Source organism: Agelaius phoeniceus, chromosome 3, assembly GCF_051311805.1.
Source record: "Agelaius phoeniceus isolate bAgePho1 chromosome 3, bAgePho1.hap1, whole genome shotgun sequence".
NCBI classification, from domain to species: Eukaryota; Metazoa; Chordata; class Aves; order Passeriformes; family Icteridae; genus Agelaius; species Agelaius phoeniceus.
Genome location: NC_135267.1, coordinates 51053944 through 51075785, shown reverse-complemented (window position 1 = coordinate 51075785; position 21842 = coordinate 51053944). Strand labels below are relative to the sequence as shown.

Below are 21842 nucleotides of genomic sequence, written 5' to 3'. Positions count from 1 at the left end.
TGTGCAGCTGAGGGCAAAGTTCATTATTAAATTTTTATTCTAGAAAGGCCTTGAACAAGTAGGAACCTCTTCAATTAAATGGCAAAGTCCTGGGTTTAGTATTTGTTTCTTTTTTTTTCCTTTTGGGTTTTTTTTTTTTTGGGCCAGAGGATTTATTGTTGGGAGCAGAGAGCTGATGAAGCACCTCTGATCACTGTAAAGTAAGCACAGTACACTGAGCAATTGAAAGCTCTTGTAGTTGACATGCTTAATGTTAGAAACACTTTCTGAAAACAAAGTACTCTTTCTAATAAGTTATGCAAAAGTCAGGTTTAATTAGGGTCTCTTCCATGCTTGAAAATTAATTATCCTTTTAAGGAGTTAATAAGAGTGGATGTAGCATAGTTTATATAAGCAGTAATTTAGTATGCATTTATATTTACATTTAGAATGTAAATAGAGGATATTAAACAGTGCTCCTGTGTAGTGTCAGAAGCCTGAATGACATACTAATTTTATTTTGTGCATAAAATTTTTTTCCCTAAAGGTATTTTTGTAATACTAAATTCCTGTCTTATTAGCTTGGTATTATCAAGATGTTTAAAAACCAGGATAAGACAGCAGAAAATAACAAACTCCACTTAAAAGGATGAGCTGAGCTCTACTTGGAGGAACATTGTAAAGCTTTGTAAAGTGATTTACATTATTAACATGAAAATCTTTGGGTTTACATATATCTTGATATATTTCATACTGGAAACTTTTAGATGGTATTGCCTACATTTCCTCTTTTTGATGTACCTTTTTTTTCTCAGTAATGCTTATAAGCTAAGAAAATGTCGGAAATTTCATATTCCATTAGCTGTTCAATGCAGGAGTCAAGCTTATTTACCAAAGCAGCTTCACAGATAACACTGACGTGCGTCACTAACAGTATATTGTTACTGATATTCCTGTAAATAGCAGCCTGGAGTTCAACACCTCACAAAATTATTTTCATAATACTTCATAATCATATGTAATTGAATTTTACATTGGCATCAGCAGTGAGTAGATGAATTTTCCCAAACTGGAACAAGGAAATTAAAATAAATAACTGCGATGCCAAATTTAATAATGGATGCCCGTTTGTTTAATGGCGGCTGGATTGTTGGAAGCTACTCAACTTGCACTTTTATTTAGTTTTCCACTTTAAGTATAGATTTTAGATTCAAATGCCATTTTGTATTTATATCTTACAGTTTAAAGAACAGCAGTTCTCTTTTGTGTTGAAGTGTTTATCATGTATCAGACCTTACATGACATATTCTGCAAAAATGTTATGTACACTATTACTTGCTTCTGTTTTAGAAACCTTTGTCCCATTAAAGTGATTTATTTGGAATAACTGACTCACATATCCTTAAGAGTTATTTCTTCTGAGTAGTGTAAACTTGTCTTTGATGTTTCTGATCATTTCCTGGGCAGGGACTGCTTAATCAGCATATTTCCCTTTTATTTCCATAAGTAGAATATGTTTTTCTCTTCATTTATTCTTAGAACCATGTCTTTCAAATCTTTAATTTTCTTTAAGATGTTATTTACAAAAATTGCTGTGACTGTATTCTGTAGCAGAATTTTTACTCCTTATGTTCTCTCTCAATGCAGCTGGATATAGGAAAATTTTACAAACTCCAGAAGATTCACCAAACTATTTGGCCAGCACTCACACCACTCTCAACACCTGATCATAAAAGTTGCCTGGTGTTACTTTGTAAAGTAGGCACTAGTTTATCCACATGAAAGGATTTATGGAATAAAGATGACTTAATGGGAAATGGGAACGTCTCCTTATGCGTTGGATTTCAATCTCGCAGTTCAATGAATTAGATGTCAGGGTTGCTCTTCTTTACCTTTCCGAAGATAGGTTTTGATTTTGAGGGAAAACTCTAGTCAAGTCAGCAGCACCTTTCTTGGCAAACTTGTGCACTTTAGTAAGCTTGTCAGTGGGTATGTTTAGAAGCTTTCCCTTTTGGAGTATAACACAGGCTATTTTCATTAAAGCTACAGCTGGTAGCCCTGTGATTTTATAACTGAGATATCCACATTGCAATGCTTGGAGCTTTTTTATGTCACAACTGCTGACTTTTTTTTTTAAATTTGAAACCTTGCAGAAGTTTGAGCTAAACTGAGCCATTCCTTCAGGAATTATGTTGCATTTTCTGATTCTGTCAATATTATAAGAGACATAGACATACTTCTGGAAAAAGATGATATTTGCAGTGGCTAAATCCATGGTCTTAGCTTTGAGTAGCACGATGGATATGTGCTCTGTTCTCTCTTAAATCACTTCATCTCTCTGGGGAATTCATCTTTGCTCTTCTAATTAATATAGCCAAGGCTTTGTTCTGACCTCCCCACACAGGCTGCTGCCCACACGCCTCTCCACAGTGCACAGCCCAAGGCTGCAGCAGATGGGCTGGGCTCTGTATCAGCAGGTTACAAGGCAGGAAAAGGGAACCTGTCTTTAATGGGATTTTTAGGGAACTTGGCTCTTTCCTAGCTACAACTATACATGCTGTCTGCTCCTCTGATCTTATTTTTTCTTATTTGTTTCAGAAGCTGCACACACACACACACACACACAGAGCATTCTGAAGGAGTTTCTGTAGCACCACCCCACTTCTGCTTCACACTGGGGAGGAAAAAGCTATTGGTCTCTGCAGTCCCGGGGCCAAATAACATTGAATACATGCTTGGGAAGAGAGAGAGAGGAAAAGGGATCTTGATGAGGCAGATGAAGGGGTCAGGTGTTGGGGAGTAGGTCAGGGAGTAGTGGTGCAGGAGCTGAGCCACGTGGTGCAGCAGTGAGGGTTTGGGAGTTGTTCAGTATTGGATTGATAGTGCTCTGCATCCATGCCCAAACACACCCCAGTATGTTTAGGATGAGTGACCAAGTGGTCCATCCCCTTCCTCCTCAGCCCTGCTAAACTCCTTCTGTGCAAAAGGGCAGTCTTGCCTCTACTGCCTACTGGGAGCAGTCCTTGGTCTACACAGTGTCCCAAAGCATGTCTGGGCGTTGACTTGGAACAATAGGGACCCACAGCAAGACCAGAAGGTGCTAGCAATCAAATTGTACACGGGACAGGACTTGGATTCATACCCTGACCAACTGACCAGCTATCTGATGGAAGTGTAGCCAGAGAAGATCAGAATGGGAACAAGGTATGGAGCAGAAAGCCATGCACTTGCTCAGATAAGAGAGAAATAAGGGAAGTATGAAGGGCATTTCATTATTTGCTCTCAAAGACAGGTACTAATGAATTGAGGAACTGCATAAAGAGAAGGAAATGAGGAAGAAGGTCAGGGTGCCCTCTGTCTTGTGTCCTGCCAATGCTCTTAAGCAGCGGTCAGTCACTGTATCTGATTTTATATACCACTTTTGAAGCTTGAAGGCTAACTTACCACTTCTGACTTTCATCTTTGTGCTTAGCTCAGCAAATCTGAGTGTCTTTCCAAGAGGTTTGGTCAGCAGCTTCATGCAACCTAGAAGTTTTGTGAGTGACATGCTTGTTATTTGAGAACTGGAAAAGAACTGGTGAAAGTGGAGAAACTTGAAGTTATGGGGGTTTTTCTATTGTCATGTATAGATTAGCATACCCCCTTTGCAAGGTCCCAGAATAGCAAATATTATTTGCATAAATAAGGCTTCCAGCATTTATCATTGACTCAGTTGTATCTGTGATGTGGCAGTCAGTAACAGTACAGACTTCCAGACTTCAGTTTGCTTATTTCAAACTTCAATATTTACAAACCTAAATCCTATTTTCAAACTGTAGGTATTATGATTGACTTGTATTTTACAGTCAACAACCTACTGTTCTAACTTGGAACATTATAGTTTTTTGGCTCTTTATTCATGGTATTTTTCCTGTTCAAGTGAAAAAATCAGAAAGTTTCCTAATACAGCTATTTGGAACAGCTTTCCCATTTGAAAAAAAAAAGAAAAAAAAAGTCATGGGTCAGAGAGAAATCTTAAGCCAGCAGGTGAAAATGGTTCTTTAGTTTGTGGGACTATTTGATTACTAGTTTGCCACATAACACATAAATGCCAGACTTCAAAGTGACTTGATTTTGTTTTAATTATGTGTAGGAACCAATTTTGATGGGCTAAAACGAGATCCTGCAAATTCATTACTAAACACAGTTCTTTTGCTGCTAGAGTTTATTAATGCCTTCAGTAGCACTTTATTTTTGTGCCTGCAGTTTGCAATGCAGGGACTTCAGCAAGGTTAAATAATGTGTTATGCAATAACAAGGCTTTGACACTTGTGATAAAAAGGTTGCTAAGATTATTTCCCATGTCTTTGGGAACTGAATATTTTAGCAAGCTGCCAGTAACTTTCATTTGTGGAATATGAATGAAACTTTTTTCCTCCCACAATTGCAGGTAATTAAAATCTTGTTTAATTGCAATAGTTGAAAGTGAGCTATTGTAGTACTATCTGTGACTCTATTGTAATTCCTGGGCTGCTTGAAAATACTAGGATTTGTTGCTGCTCCCAACCTTTGTGCTTCAACAGGGGAATATTATTATTTAATAGTAATAATAATTACAAGTTCATCTCATTTCACAGGAAATGTGGGCCCTTTGTGTCCACTTTTTAGTCTAGAATTATATACATTATTCAGCATTGTTGAGTACAGGCTCCCTGGTGTTCTCTTGCACAGCTTGTTAAACTTCAGGGTATGGGCTGCTTGCCATGGTGTGTGTGCATGGGGGGGGAGTTGCTATATTCCTTCTACACAGGAGCAATAGATGGAAATGCAGATGAGATGGCTGAAGTTCTGTACACTCTTGATGATACAAGAACAGGAGAACCAAAGGAAGGAAGGTTTTGGAAGGAATCTTTGCAATAGAGAAGACTGAAACAAATGATATGCTAGGACTTGTGGCATTATTTTTTGTTATCTTTATAAAAACTAAGAGAGTAAGCTCTTTATCAAATGTAAATTAAGGTGATTTGTTCATTGGGAATACATTCATCTGTGTAAAGAGCACACAGTATTTTCTCCAACTGAATTTTGAATGACAGAACATGTAACCAGTGCTGCTGGTGAGTGCCAGGTGGATAAATAAAAGAGTGTTGTGTTTCAAATGTTGTGTTTATAAGGGAGGGTGACTTCCCATGAGAAAATACCGATGGAAATTGTTTTGGCCTTGGTCTGTGAATTGTGGAGAGGAAGATTATCAGGAATGAGATGCATTAGGAAATGATCCAGAAGGATATGAATACCGATTTTTGGGAAGCTGGAGGAGTTCAATGGGAGAAGACCTTCAGGAGAGCCCAGTTGACAGTAGTTTGTTGTCTGAACAATGTTTTCAATATTAAATTCAATATAACAGCTGTTTGAAGCCTCAATACTTTACCAGTTGCAGTTGTAATCCTGCAGTTTAGGGAATGGTGAGGGAAGTTGAGTGGTGAGATGCAGCTGAGATCAAATTGGCCCTGTCATAGGTTTGCAAATAGAATAGAAATGCAGAGTAACACAGGCTAACTAATATAAGTCTTGGCACTTTATTCTGCCTGCCCCCTCCTTGTTTGGTTATATTTGTTGCTTTTTGAAGATATGTCTTGCTAAGTCATTGTCACTCTCCCTTTCTTTAAAAGGAGTTAGTATAATAGGTTTCCTAGTTATATCTGTAATTTTCTCCAGCATCTTGAGTGTTTCTGAGCGATGGGTTTTCTTCTACTAAAAAAGAAATTTTAACATAACTTTGGTGTTATGCATCTAGTCAGTAATGTAAAGGATGCTGTATGTCTGCATCAAAGTAATTTCATCTTTAGATGCTAATAAAAAAATCAGATGAAATTTCTGAAACCTGTCAGCTTTGCTCTCACAGCACATATTGGATTCATACATTGCTTTTTGTTTTCTATTTTTTTCTCAAGTACACTGATCAGAAGTCACAATTTCTCTGGATCTTGTATAGTAGTTGGACTATTCCATTTATGGTTCAAATAGTGAATGATAAATTACTGAATAAATATAAGATGAAAGACCACATTACTCACATTCTACAATTAACATAAAAGCCCCGGAATTAAAACAAAAACATGTTATTCCCAATACATGTAACTCTTTTCCAAGTACCTGCAGACTTTCAGAATCCTTTCTAAAAGTGAGGCCTGCAAATATCAGATCAAACTGATGTTTAGACGTTAGCATAGATAAGAGGTGTACTAACAAAGGTGTTTCAGATATTCTCATACACAGCACAGTCTATTTGGGGTACTAATGTAAAGACCATAAAACTGGAAATTATATTTATCCAGTTGTTCAGACCTGTCTTTTACACTTGGTACCTTAAAAAGGGAACATCTTATTAATCTTGAAATATGCATGTCCAGTCACTTCACCTTACAGAATTTCCATTAGAAGTAGTGGAATTAATTCAACCACTTCTCAGACTTGCTATGTAGGTGATACAATAACTGTTTGAAAGAGGTGAAATTTAAAATAAAAAAATTATTTTATTCTCACTTCTACAGATGGTGAAGTAGAAATTTTGGGAAGTTCAGCTGAAAGTTTTTCTGATATATTCTGGTACTGTTAAATGAATCTTTAGGTATTCATATACAGATTGATCTGAGAGCAAAATAAAAAATAATATTGCTTACTTAGAATTTTACTGCTGAGTAGAAATATACAGACTCATTTGTGCAAACTGCATGTGGATGATTAAATGTATGAAAAGAGAGTAATGATCAGGGTATGGCATTTTCAATGTGTCATATCATACAAAAATTTTAAAAATCAAACCAGGAAGAAGGGTAAATTTGGTGTAGCAGAAATCTTCTACTTTTAGGACAAGTTCATTTTTCTTAACAGACTACTTCTTCACACAAACTTTCCTTCACAAACTTTACTTCACAAAAACATGAAGACATGTTTTCTTGATGTGAAATTATAAAACTTTAATTGTTTTGCCACTTACAGTTATTTGTGTGCTGAGAATAATATTAACCTGGTACAATGAGTTTAGGAATAACTATCAGGCATACAGATTTCAAATCTACCATTCATGAAATGACTGTTGTAGTGTTTGCCTGCTTCAGTGGCTTGCATAAAGATTTTGGTAAGAGGCAAATATTCCAAATGAAGGTTCAGAGGTTCAAGTGACCTATTGGGAATCTGATGACATTAGAACAATGGTTGCCTTCGAGAAATGTCCTGAAAGATCACCCCTTCAACACATGTTCAGTATTACAGTGCAATTAATCTTTGTGGCTCAACAGTAAAACCTTTATTCAAATTATTTCCAAGTAGTCTTCTTGTCTGTAGCTGATTTCCAGAAGCAGATGTCAGTGCACAAATACTGAGCCTTCCTTAAAGGGCCTTTGCACTCCTTGAAAGATAGCAATGGTTTTGTGAGTTAAGTGGTCATATTTAAATCCAGAAAGGCAAAATGTAAAGTTCTGGAGACAAAATATTCAGGTCATACACCACTCAATTTACTTCAAGCAATTGAAAATCGAAAAGTAATTTAATTCAGTTCTCAAAGGAAACACAAGTGTCTGGGATATCTGATTAACTCATTTCCTCATCTGAGACCTACCTCTTTACAGCTTCAACCTTCCCACATCAAAGAAAGGTACTTGACATGTGCTAAGGCTCAGGATTGAAATGGAAAGGACCTGAACTTCTGAAGAAGGTTCACATATTCATATTCTCATACTATTCATAAAAATCAGTCTCCACAGAAGAGAAGCCACCCCTTTCACTCATTTGATCATCCTTTCTTCAATCAGATCAGGTCAGATCAGCCTTTCTTTAGTCAAATCAGTTCTCTACCAGCTGTATTATATGTTGGATTTTCAGGTATACTTCTGTATTTAATGTACATGTACTGTAGTTACAACACAGGTAGCCTGATTAGCAGGTGAACAGATGCATCATCTAGTTAGTTCAGATTTCTAGAGAATTTAAATGTTGTTGTATCCGCCTCCCCAGGTTTAATATGGATCATGGCATAATAAAAAGCCTGCAGAGGAATGTTGAAGTTGAGATGAATACCTGTTTCCATTTGCCTTATTGCTGCATTCAGTGAGACAATGACTGAACACTTGTAAAGAGAAATAACAGAATTTGAATAAAAGGCATTTTGGAAACAGAAATTAAGCTGCAGAAATTAGACTTTGTCATTTCTCTTAGAAAGAATAGGAGAGGAGCAGTGGGAGAGAGCAGTGACAGAGGAGAAACTGCAAAGATTACTCAAATTTAGATTATTTAGATTACTCAAAATAAGCTTGTAAGAATGTTATGTTCTGAACACTGCAAGACAGCAAGATAATTTTGCAGTCTTCAGCCACGATGCCAGTCTGAGTTTTCAAGGGTCAGATATGTGTGATGGCTTTACTTTGTCAGCCCCTTTGAATTGTGCTCACATGTGTTAAAAAATTTTACAGGCACACACATACTATATTAATTATGTATTAATCAGAGTCATTCTGAATGGAAATTATGTCCTCTTTTTAGAGGGGGAAGTGCAGAATACATTTTGGAGGAGAAAAGTTAAATTCCTGAGTGTAGACCAGCTAGCACTGTAGCAAGCCCGAGAGTGTGTTTTGAAGCCTGTACCTTTACAATTTACAAGAAGCTCACCAACTCTGCAAGGTGTCTAGGTACCTTTTCTTAATCAGAGCACCTTGGAAACTGAAAAGCATGAAATAATATTTCTGTTAAGTAGCCCAGTGCTGGTTGGTTTGTTTGTTTGTTTTTTTCTGTAAAGGCAGTTTGCTGCAATTCAAAATCCATAAAAAATAGGGAGCAACTTCTTCCCTCCTACACAAACTGACATCTAAATGCATAAACTGGAAAAGCACAAAACCTAGCTAAATGAAAAAAGCCTGCAAGCCTTTCAGAAGAAAATCCATCAGCTCCACCATGCACTGATTTATATTAAATATAGCTATAGTGTATGTTGGCAAATAGAAAAAGTGACTCAATAGAAGTAAGAGCAACCCAGAACATGTGAAAGTCAAATGCCTTTTTTATGTGCCCAAAATTTTGGGACACTGTTGGATACCTTTTTCTGTAGAAACACAGAAATTAAAACAGTAATATTACATAAAAAGGCAAAAATTTAGAAACTTCACTAGACCAACTTTTTAGCTGAATGCCTCGAGTGAGTGTTGGAGTAAAATTGGAATTGCCTTAATAAAGAACAAAAGCATGTGAGACTCAGATTCCTCAATTATGCTTGAATTTCAAAAGGCAGGGAAAGAGTGTGCTTTGAGTTTTGAGGTAGATACTGGCTGGACCAAGTCTTTGTCGTTAGTAAAAGATTGATCCACACTAGCTTGGAAAGGGCTATCATTGTAATAGGGAACCATCTTCCTTGTGAATACACATAATGATTACATTTTTTTATGAGCACGTAATAAACTCATTCTAGTGTCACTATCTTGTTTGCAGTAAGCAGCATTTAGACTGAAGTAGGAAAGCACTTGATGGGACATTTTGATCAATACTGATCTGTCTGAGATGGAGTGAGGGGAGATAGTGAGGGACATGAGATCCAAGAGCACCTTTTGGGCAAATGCTGAATCATCTGCAAGGAATGATAACTACTTAGGTATGTGGATTTGGAGAAAGCCCTAGAGCCCAAAAGAAGAGATGAAAAGTTGAGCAGGATGAGGATATTTTGTCAAAGCGAGGAAGAGAAAGAAATGCTTTAAATTCTTGCGTTGGCCTTCCCTACATCTTTTGTGTTTTGCTATTTAAGGCTGTTGTGCCTTAAAACCTGTATATGTGTATGTATATGCGTATATATATATATATATAATATATATGTATGTATGTAAAAATAAACCTCTATAGAAATAAATTTATATTTGTTTCAACAGAATGCTGAAATTTCCGTATTTGAAGTCAACATTCGTTTCGTCGGTGGACTACTTTCAGCTTACTATCTTTCAGGAGAAGAAGTAAGATGGTTTATCTGATATATCATCATCTAGATAAGTCATTAAATTTCATTTTAATAATTTTATTTATCCAAATTAAATAATTTCATTTATCCATTGTTTAAAACTTGAAAATGGCTTGTACAATGGAGACCAGTCCAATGGATCTTCTTGTTTCTATTGCTGCTCCTTTCCTTAAGTCCTAAAGCTATTGCTTCCTTTAGGTGTTTAGTGATATTTCAGGTTTTATCCTGAGTGGGAATCACACCCAGTACATCTTCTGGGCTTCATGCTAGAGTGTGTAATTGTGGAGTTCCTACTCTGTGGTAGTGGTAGGTTTGGTGCACCACCTTCCTGCTTCTCAAATGGGTTTCAAGTGTACCCTTGAACTTCTTTAAACTCTTACTTTCTGTTTGCATACCTGAACCTGAGCCTTCAACTCACATGGAGAAGACATGTTAAGTAAGAAAAGGCAGCTATAAACCTATACATGATAATGTCTCTAAAGCATTTATAACCTATTAATCTCTATTACCTGCCATGGTTTCTGGAGAGAATGAAGATGCAATTTCATCTTAGAGCTTTGTCTCAATGCAATTACTTATATAATATTTTTGGAGAAGGCCAAAAGAGTCACAAGTACCATTTTAAATGACATGTATATTTTCAAGTTTTAGCTTGGCAGTTGAAAACTCTTTAATCTTACTAGTTTAAATTCTTGTTTTGTCTCTGGATTATACTAGTATTTTGTTGCAGGATTACACAAGTTAGTACTCTTTAACCATAAATTGAATTTATCGTTCCTTAAATCCAAAGCAATTACTAGCAGAAACTCCACGAATCCAAGGAAATTAATTTTTTTCATGAGTAAATTTCCCAAATACTAGTTGAACCTGTCACTTTAAATTACTTTAATTCTATGGCTGTGCATGATTATTTTTTGTTAAAATTTATCATTATGTTAAAGCTGTTTTAGCAGGTACTGCTGGGTCATCTACCTGACAAAGCAGTTATAAGGAGACAAAATTCCTCTGACACTTTTATATCTTAACTAGACTTACCTGCTTATTTCACATGGGCCTGTGCTGAGTGTAGATGGTATGGAAAAGACATTCCTGTCTTAAAATGCACAGGTTTTATTATTTGAATAGTCTTGTAATTTTACAAGAGAAAAAATGCAGTCAGACACTTAACAGTAATGAAAAAAATTGAGATGTTCTTGGGAGCTGGTGTCTGGATCTTTGCTAGATATTATTTCACTTATGTTTCTTCTTTTTTCACTGGAAATCTACTTGGGAAACAGGTGTGGGCTTTTCCTGCATAAGCTATTGGTACAGGTTAATTAACCAGTCCTGACAGAAGCTCATTTCTTGGCAGGTGAGCTGGTAGATGAATGCTCATGGGCCTTTACATCAAGTGGCAGTTTGTCTGCCAAGAAATGCCTTAATCCTTTGTCATCAGTGCTGGTGATTTCATATGTATGTTGATGGTTTATGTCCTGTGTCTGTTAGTGTGCAGTCTCACTTTCAATCAGCATGTATAGTTTCTCCTAAATAACACCTAGCCATTGCTTCTCAACCATTCCTTCATCCTCAGAGAGGCAGTTTTACCACCCCCTCTCCAGCTAGATTGAAAGCAGCACTCGTGTTCCAGTAAAACTCTTGCACAAATGAAATGAGGAGACATCTGAAGCACAAGAAAGTGTTTCTCACAACGGATTATTAAATGGAATGGAACTCTTTGCGGTAGAACATCAGTGATAAAGGATGCTAGTGCCCATTCTAAAATTGAGGGACTCAGTAATGAAAGTAAAATTGCCTCTTACATACAGAGAAGAGGTTTATTATCAAGGAGGATGCCAAGCTCTTGCAGGCCAGGAAGGGCATCGTCCATGTTTGCCACTGGTTCTCACTTTCTCTGTTAGACATCTGCTATCCAAGACAGAATGAAGTCCCTAAACAGTTGTTCTGGTGGTTTAGAGAGTTCAATTCAGCATGCTCTGCCTTCATCAGATTTGGGGAAACTTCATGATTTGCCTCCTAAATCCCAACATGCTGTGGCAATAGCCAACCTCTGCCAATGGAAAGAATGGGATGCAGCAGGGTGAGGTTCTTCTGTGTTATGTGGGTCTCTTCTTCCCTGCTGCTGCTGAGAGGTGTGGACAGGTCTGAGGGCCCCAGAGGCTGGCTGCCACCATAGAAAATACATCTTTAGTAATCTGTTGCTCCATGACATTAGTGGGTGTTCCTAAAAAGGTAGCACAATCTGTATGCACACTGATTGAAGGATTAAACTTCCTCCGTTAAAAGCTCAATTAATTCTTTATCAGATTAACTATTAAAAAATCTTATATTTGCTGTGCTCACTTACCAGTATTCTAATTAAAGAAAGCTATGTTTCGGTAGAAGGAGTGATGGAAATAATTATTGTTTGTGCTTCTGAATTACATTTCCATGGGTAATGATCCAAAGCTGCAACACATTGTATGTTCCATAATCATTTGTAAGTCTAACTAATCACGATTAAAGAATATGCTATCATACTGAGTAGTTCCTAAAACATCCTACTCACATAATAGTTCATTTAGATAAAGTCACCAATGTGAATCATTCTATAAATGAACAATTTGAATACTTTACCCCTTGATAACTATATGTGCTGCTCACTTGCAAATAGAGCCACAAGAAGTTTTCTGTTCAACTTCCTACAATTTCTACCTTACTAGAATTCATATGAAATACCTTAAAGGGGTAGAAATATCATATGCCTTTTTTTTTTTCACTGTGATATCTGTCTAAACCCGAGTCAAAAAGAGTTTCAGTCAAATATCAACTTAATTTGTCATATAGCTACAAATATCAGAAAACTTGATTTTAAGATGAATAACTGTTTAACTGATGCTCTTTTTTTTGTTGTTGTTGTTGGTTATTTTTTGGTTTCTTTTCAGTTTTTAAGTCCCTCATAATAATATTGCATGTGAATGCTTTTCTTGGTATTTTTTTTCTTGGTATTTTTTCCATGAGTCACTGGCTGTAAATTATTATTAAAAATAAGCCTGACTCCCTAAAAGCACTGCTAGTATTAGAAATTTTTTTTGTTTTAAGAAAATATCTTTAGGAAACTGTAATATGATAGATTTATCCCACAGGACTGGGACAAATTTTTTTTCAAACTTTCTTGATCATTTTGTTCAAATTAAACCTTGATTAAGTACAAGACATGTCTTAGAATCTTGAAAGATTCCTCATTTAAGTAATTTTTTTGTTTTGAAATGAAAAATAAAATGTAAGGGAGAAATTTGTTTTACAACTGCCTTGCTGTACTTGCTAGTTTGATGTTAAATTCTGGTATACCAAGGGTCAGGAGTATTGCATGCAGCAAGGTCCTCTGTCCTGCAGACCCAAGTATTTACACTTCCAAATGTAGTCATATACAGAGATAATTCGTTAACTTTTGGAGGAGGACAACACTGAACCCTCTAACAGCAACTAAGATTTTTCTTGGAATTCATGGAGACCACAAACATTACTTGTGAGCACTGTAGTTTTCACTGCTGGGAAAAGCTGTGATACTGGTGCTGAAAGTCATGCCAAATGTATGGCCCTGCCTTAGTCCAGTGGGGTTGGTACATTCTCTAGGTCTTCTGATTTACTCATAACTGGCTCTAAAAGGCACTACTAAAACTAAGTAATAAGGGGACTGTTTTACTTGAAGGTTGGCTCCACAGTCTGGGAATACATTGCACAGGCAGAAATAGAAGGAGCTTTTAGTTTGCTGTTTGTGTGAGCAGCAAAAAAGTTAATCCAAAACACTCTGAAGTGAATAAGAAGGCCATGAGTTTCAGATCCAGCTGGTAATTTCCCAGATTCCTTTGAAGCTTTTCTGTTTTCTGAATGGGATAAGTAGCTTTTTCTTTTTTTTTCCCAGAATTAAATATTTTGGATGCAGCAGCTGTTCTGCTGTTCTTCCTGTATAATATGCTCATATTGCCATTCTTCTCCATGGCATGAAGCTGAAATGTAACAGATTTGTAATTTTTTTACTGTGGCAGGATAACCTGTTTGAAGGAACACTAATTTATTCTAATGAGGGGGAAGGAATAACAAAAACAAACCAGAACAAACAAATTACCTCCAAAAACTCCCAAACCAAAAAAAAAAAAATCAAAGGAAAAAACCCCAATTTCTTCATGATAGGTATTGGACTTGTAGTTTCATGTGTTTCTCTCTACTAGCTGTTAATTAGAGGTTAAAAAAAATGGGGGAAAAAGTCATGGCATACTTAATTAGTTTATATCTGCATTTAGAGTTGGAGTTACAGTGCCACTGTTCAACCTCACTTATCTTGGCTTCCTGTCTGACTTCAGACAGGCCTAATCATTGCTCACTGTAAACCACTCTCCCTCAGTGATTGTCAAGCTATCTTACTAACGAGGAGCAGGCATGAAATAATGATGCAGATGCTATTGATCTCCAACTGCCTTTGCCAGGCTGACCACAGAAGATTGCTGACTTCATATAGTGCTGAGACATTCTGCAGAATTTAGCTGTAGCTATTCTCTCTGTCTCTCCCTCTCTTGTAGAGGTGTCTCTTCAGAGAGAATATTTAAATTCCATGAATACAAAAAAAAAAAATTCCATCATTTAGCAGTCTTGAATGGTAGGAGAATTAAGTTTTTGTCACCTATACAAGGGTGTTGGCCTTTTCTGCAAATTGTGATTGAGTTCCAGTGTATGTGCCTTGGGGATCTGAGCTCACCAAGTGTGAGCACTGAGCGCATGTTTTATCTCCTGCTTCCTCTCACTTAACTTGACACTAGTTAACAAGAGGACTTTCCCTTTTATGTGCTGGAAGCTTGATTTCTAATGCTGTTTGAAACTCCAGGCATACTGTATCAGCTTGATCACTTCTCTGTGACTGCCACTTAACTCCTCCTTAATCACCTCCACAGACTGGCAGTAGAATTCCCTGTGTGGTACAGACTAGAAGACTGCAATTGCCTGTAGCTTTCTACAGCCCTGTTTTCAGACTTGGGTCCTGTTTCCCACCTACCATCCATCTGCTGCCACTTTTAAGCAATGCATCAGTGTTTCAGTGGTGTCATGTTTTAGTTCCTGTAGAGCTCTGAAATGATCTTTATGCTCTCTTTCATTTTTATAGATTTATGATTTTTTAACTTGGTATTTCAATGAATTCTGGAGCTATTCAACTTGGAAGTGACCTCAAGAAATCTGCTAGTCCAGCCTCAGTAGTGCAACAGTCCATTAGGCTTATTCTTTGAAGAACCTTCTTGCATGGGAACATGTCTATGCTCTTCAAGACTAAACACAGGGACAAGTTTATCTTTTTAGCAAGGCTTTGGTTCATGCACTATGCTCTTTTAAACAGACATCTGCTATTGTTTCTCATGGCTCTCTAGCAGGCCTCATAGGCCTCATATGCAGGCCTCATAGGCCTCATATTTCTCTCTCTTTTTTTTTTTAACCTTAAACACTTGTTCTTCAAAAATTAGATTTAGGCTGACTTAAGAGTTTTCATTTAACTTGTCAGTTTCTGTATTCCTTACTTGGACTCAATATAGTTTTATTTTTAATTACCTTCTTTACAGTCAAACCAAAAGAAGGAAAAAGTCATCTGAACCTTTTGATTTCAGAATTTTTGGACTCTGAACCTCACCTTTTGATCTCCAAATCATCTCCAAGCAATTTAACCTTGTGGCTGTTTCTTTCTAAGTTCATTTCAGCTGGTCAACTTGATTCTCTTTCTAAACTTAAACATTACCAAAGTGAACCTTTTTTTAAAAGAATGTGTTGGATTTGGGGCATGCAGCCCCTGTTGACAGTAATATAAGTCAAACTAAGTTAAGTGCTACTTTTTTTCCTATAGATTCTTAATTTCTGTAGAAAGCTGTCATTACACTGTATAAAATCAAGGTTTATATCAGCTCTGATGTAGTACTTAACAGCCTACTCAGGGACAGAGAAGGATTTAAAATCTCCTCTGTTTCCCACAATCACAGTCTGTAATCTCCATTACTATTTCAGCCTCTTCTCCACCTTTAATAAATCTAATGCTGTTCATTTTCTGTGCTAGCTGCATCAAAATGTACTGCAGAATCCCTATGGATTCACATTCTGGAGATAACCTTGACTCCTAAGATTTTCTTTTATGTAGGCTGCTCTGCCATTGCCAGCAGACTGCCCTTCAGTCTTCCATTTCTGTCTCTTAAGTTCCTGCAGTGCAATTACACTGTCACTGTTGATGAAACCCATCTCTCTCAAATAGGTTCCCTTTACTCCAAAAGTGTTCTCATTCCTAACACTTCTGTCCACTCTCTCCCAGTGCTACTTGCTCAGCTGCTCTGTGCCACTGTGCTGCTCAGGCTGCCCCCACACCTAATTCTGAAGAAAATTGGAAGAATGGTAACAGAGTTGTGGATTTCCAGTCTTGCACTTAATTAAGATGCTGCTGCTAGGTTTTCCTTCTCTTCCCACTCTGCTCTGGGGTTACTGATGACACCCACGTGTACATTGGCAGGGAACTGCTTCTGGAGTCTGAGTACCTGCAGTGTGATGGAGGCTCTGCCCCTGTACTGCAATCAGGCACCACCACCAGGCGCAGCATCAGCTGCCACCACCAACAGGTCCTGTGCCTCTGAATGAGGGCCCTCAGGCCACTCTGCTAATGTGAAGTGGGAATAGTTGTAATTTGCCTTAATTCAGTGAATTGCTGTCTGCTGGAGTCCAGCAGTGGGTATGTTTTGCTTTTGTTTGTCATTTTGTTTGTCTGTCAGTGTGAATACCCACAGCAGGGGACTGAGAAGCTGTGGTGACAGCCTGCTGCAGCTGCTGTAACTAAGCCTGCTATGAAACCAGCAATCAGAGCCCTGAGTTTGATCTGAGAAATATCAGTTTAGAACTCCAACCTGTACATAACTTAGGTTGTTCACTTTTAGTGGTTTCCCATTTGCCTAGCAGAAAAAGGTTTGCTTGAGGAGTTTTCTCCAAACAACAAGAAAATTTGCTTTGTTTCATGGTAAACCTAGTTGACATGTTTTTGCATTCATATGTTGACTTCGGAAATAAAAAAAAGGTTCACTGCTCATTACATTATTTTAACTAAAATCCCTGCTCACCTCCACACTACTGTAGGCTGATGGTAAATTGCTAGAAAGGAGGATGGATTATAATGAGACCTAAGAAATACTGGATTGTGATTGTAACAGCTGGTATATTTGACACAAGCTCATGAGCTATGTTATTAAGTAGAATTCAAGCTGCTGAGAGGGAGCTGTTTGTTTCTTCTGAGGATTTGGCTTTCAACTAGCTCCTACAGTTTCACTTCATTCTGCTTCTACAGAACAGTAGGAAAGAGAATGTCTGTCAGAAATAGTAGTGTTAGTGCTTTCCCTTTGAGCAGCAGCTCTAGATAGACTCTAAAGAAGAATTCTTTGCATGTGGGTTGATATACTGTACAGAAGAAATTACATGCTATTAACAGTCTGTCCAGAATCACCAGGCACCTGCAAAGAAGTTGTTTGCAAGATATTTCTCTCTTTTATTTATCTTAGTTTCCAGTTCTGTCACTTAGCAGCACAAAATGCAGTTTCATAATAAAGAAGAGTAAGAGGAGGGTAAAAACATGCTGCCTGAGGAGGTGGTGGAGTTGCTGTGCAAATTTAATAGAAAATGTACAACATATGGTTAGATACAGGGTTCAGTGGAGCCATTTGCAAGCAGCATTTAGATTGTTGGAAATATACTAGTCATATCTAAATAACAATGCTTATGTATAATAGTAGAGTGAAGAATTTTAATTCTTTCTGCAAATGAAAGCAACAAAAAAAATCTCAGTGCTGTCAGTGGGATCAGCATGAATTTATACTGCTTAAATTCCAAGCTATGTAAAATATTTGGGAAGTATATTCTCTCAGTGGATGTGGTATAAATGTTCAATTAGGTGATAATAATAGATGTTATTGAATCATTGTACTGATTTTTTACCAAAAGTCCATATGAAAATATTATTTTACTGTATATGTGGAGCAACTCTTCATTTCTTCATCTAAATATTTCACAATGTATAACCAGTGTATGGGAGATTCCACTTTGTGCTTTGTCTCAGTAAACTGAATCTGAGGTTATTTTTCATTAAGTTGGGAGTTAAGTAGGTGATGACATCCTTCTCTTATTAGCTTACAGCATAAACCATCCAGTAGAAGATTACCACGTTTTTGATTCTCTTGGCAGCTATGAAGACATTCCATCAGATTCCCAAAGCTGACTTTAGCAAAGAATCTTTCTATCTTCATATCTCTTTCCAAAAATTTAAATTACATCTAGTAAAAAATATGTAGGCATATTCTTAATATTATAAATACAATTTGAGTGAACAGAAATGTATAATGCAATTTGGGAAGCTTCCTATCCAATTAGCTCTTTAAAGGATCAGATTAGAAATTAATTTCAAAGCACCACTTTGTGCCACCCACCAATTCTGCTGCTTCAAGCTAACTGAAGATCATTGAGAAGATGGAATGCCTGAAATCAGAAGCATACAGACATCATTGCTGCTCTTGCATGCTCTTCATATCTCTAGCAACAGGTAGAGATAATGGCATCCTTGCTGCAGGAGAAAGAGATATTCTTTTAAAAGTCTCCTTTGCACTTGCAACACATCTTGCTCAGCAGATCAAACATGAGACAGATACAAACAAGGTTCATTTGCTTTAAGTTAGCACCAACTCTTGGGATCAATTTATGGTGAGGGCTAATTGTCCTGTGGATTTTTTTTTTTTTGGCAGGATCAATTGTTTATTTTCAGGCAACAGAAATCTGAAAGATTTGTAAGATGAGTAGGGAGCGTTCTCCCACACCTTTCAAAAACTGCAGGAAGCCACATGCTTTGTTTGCCATTTGTAAAAATGCAACAGTTGAATAATGTTGGTAAATGTTTTGGTTGATAAATGAGTCCAGTTGCTGTATCATCTGTGCCAAAAGCTTGCCTCTGCCATACTCAGACTGTATTTGCACCCTGTGTGCAAATGATTGAGAAGGAATTTGGAAAAGATGTGCACATTAAAAATCCTGTGTCACTTCCAGCATGATAGATGCCAGTGGGGTTTTGTGGTTTTGGCAGGTGATTGCCCCTAAACAGAGCTGTCATGAAACATTTGAAAAACAAATCTTTGTTTTCCTCCAATCAGTAAATGTAAGGGTTCATTTTGCTCAGGGCTATGTGCACAGAATTGGGCAAACTGCAAACTTTTCTTAAGCCAGAAACTGAGAAGAGGATGAACATGAAGATTTGAAAGCTGAAAAGGAGGAGTGGTATGTAGTGCCAGTGTCTCAGACAAATCTTACTTGGTTTCCTCAAGAAAAAAAAATAATTTAGGACGTAGTTAAACAGCAGATTCAGTTTCTTAGCTCACTGTTTACATTGCAAGTCTTTTGTCAACTCGTATACAAGCTTCTATACCCCCACAGGTGTTAGCTGGTCAGCCATCTGACTGTTTAATTTCCTAGTAAAGCAAAAGATACAAGAGAGATCAGGAGGTGGTAAAATAGTCTGAAGAATTTGGATTTTGTTTTATGTGTTTAGCTCTGAAATTCTTTACCCAACACCTTTAATTGCTGAGATTAACCCACCCAACCCTGATGAACTCCTTCAAATAGTTGCTAATTAAAACAGTGCAGGATGAGGGGACTCTTGTCATTCAGCTACATGAAGGCTCAAGAGCTTGTTTTAACTTCCAAGTCTTATGTAAACTGACATAACTCTAAAGCAAACAAGGAAGATCACTCCAGCAGCAGTGTTTCTGGAGTAGAGTCAACCTTCAATTAACAAAGAGCTGTCTTCTTTCTGGCATAAAGGGCCACTTCTGTTGCTTCTGATTTTTCAAATGCATTGAACTACCAAAAATACTCTGTAACTAGTTCATCTGAAGAGCTAGATGTGTCCTGTTTGTTTCTTTCCCTCAGTCTTTAGGCAATCATCTGCTTTTGCAGGCTAAGCAAAATAATCATACTAGTTGTTTTTGAGAGCTGGTTCAGTCCTGTTACTGCTTTAAAGTTTTGTTGTCCCTTGGGGGCCAAGTTGTCCTTAATTTTTGCAAGCATGACTAGATGATTTTACAGTCCAATAGATCCTAAGGATCATCATGGGAAAAGGATGTGCTATGAATTTCACTTCCTTCCATTGTACTTTAAAAACTCTTTTTTTGTTGTTTTCTTCAAACTAACAGCTGCAGAATAAAGTCAGCAGCTTAGAATGCCGTTTTTCTTAAAGGATGCTATTTTCCCCAACTTGCTCTTAAAAACACTATTCATAGTACACAGACAATTTCAATCTTTTTCCTTTTATCATGCAAAACTAGTGAATAACTGAAACCTTCTCATCAGCATTTGCTGCTTGCAGAGTATCTCTTACAAACATGCTTCAGTCTGTGCTCAGCCTTTTCTTTCCAGAGTTGCTTTTATTTCCATTTATATTCTAGAGGGAAGAATAGATAATCTTCCTGATTCCAGGCAAGATTTACAACTGCTGTAATGCTTTGGGCCATCATTGCCACACTGCTGCAGGAAAGTACGGTGGTGGTTCTCAGCACGCCTGAGCAGAATTAGTTCAGTCTTAAATGCCATCAGCTTTTCTAATTCGCTTGAAGGGTCTGTCTTAAGTTAATATGGTTATTAACTGACCCAAGGTCAAAAGTAAAGATTTACTGGGATAATGAGGAGGACTTACTCAGCCATATTTTTTTCTTGATAGACTGTGACAGTTGGTAACAGAATTAATGAGTGAGTGAAGCTGGTGACTAAGATGCCCTTTTTCAAAATCATACTTTGAAGACTTTTTTTCTATCTAGTTCTGCTTGAAATTGCACTTAGGGTACTCTAATGTTTTAACTTACATGCTATTAAATATAGAAATAATTTAGTGAAGCCTGAAAGGCCTTCTCTCTAGAAATGGCTAAGTGTAGTGTTCAGTTAAAGAATAAAATAAAGCACTACAGCCTTGTAACAAATTTTGTTAAAAATGGAGAGAGTTTACATGGTTGTCATGCCTTTTTTTTTTTCTCTTGCTTCAAGTGGGGGCATGGAAAGCAATGTCCACATGCTAATACACATACTTGAAGTCTTTATTAATACTTCCGACCATTGTTTCCTTCAAATATGTTCTGCATTCAAAAATAGTTTAATCTTTACAGAGTACAGTTTATGGCTGTTTAATTACAGGAATGGTTTTGAGGTTTAGCTCAAAAAAGGTAAAAAAGTTTTAACTGCAGAAAATTCAGAGAAGCAATTAAATTGCTCATAAATTTGATGTGCTGGCAGCCCTGCTGCTCAGTCAGAGGACTTGTTTCTGAGTCTTTAAGAATTGGAAATTCTTATATTTTAGTCAATTTAGTTTTATGACTTGTCCAGTAAGAGAAATAGTCTTACAGTAAACAGAAAGGAATTGAATTAGTCTGCCTGATGATTTAACTTACAACATAAAAGGAGCTTCTTAAATCATAGTTCTCTCTTGAAGCTTCCTGTTTGGCTTACATGCAAAGAACTACAAGAGTTCACATCTCTTATATTTAATTTAAGGAAAATATACAAGCACTTTATTCAGGCTCATTTTGATCCTGTCCATTATTCATCAGACAATTCAATGACTATTGTCTGTCAGAGAAATCTCAGTAATGAGAAAGAAAGCACTGAGTTAGGAAACCATCATCTTTTTGTCCTGCTGTATAGAGGAAGATTTTTATTGTTACATTACTTATATAAAAAACCATCTAGATGGTGTGTCAGAGGTGTTGTGGGGAAAGGAACCTGCAGAGTATGCTAAATTTTAACCTGTTCCTCCCTTTGAAAAATAACTTAAGAATGCATCAGTGCAACTGTTGGTGTTACCAAACTCACCTGT

At 37.0% G+C, this 21842-nt stretch overlaps 1 protein-coding gene across 1 annotated transcript in view; it reads left to right on the top strand.

Moving 5' to 3' along the window:
* MAN1A1 (mannosidase alpha class 1A member 1) overlaps positions 1 to 21842 on the top strand; it is a 140109-nt gene that overhangs the window by 46312 nt on the left and 71955 nt on the right. The window contains exon 4 of the mRNA XM_054628676.2: positions 9870 to 9950. Coding sequence (XP_054484651.2) covers positions 9870 to 9950 — 81 coding nt within the window. The remainder of the gene's footprint in view (positions 1 to 9869; positions 9951 to 21842) is intronic.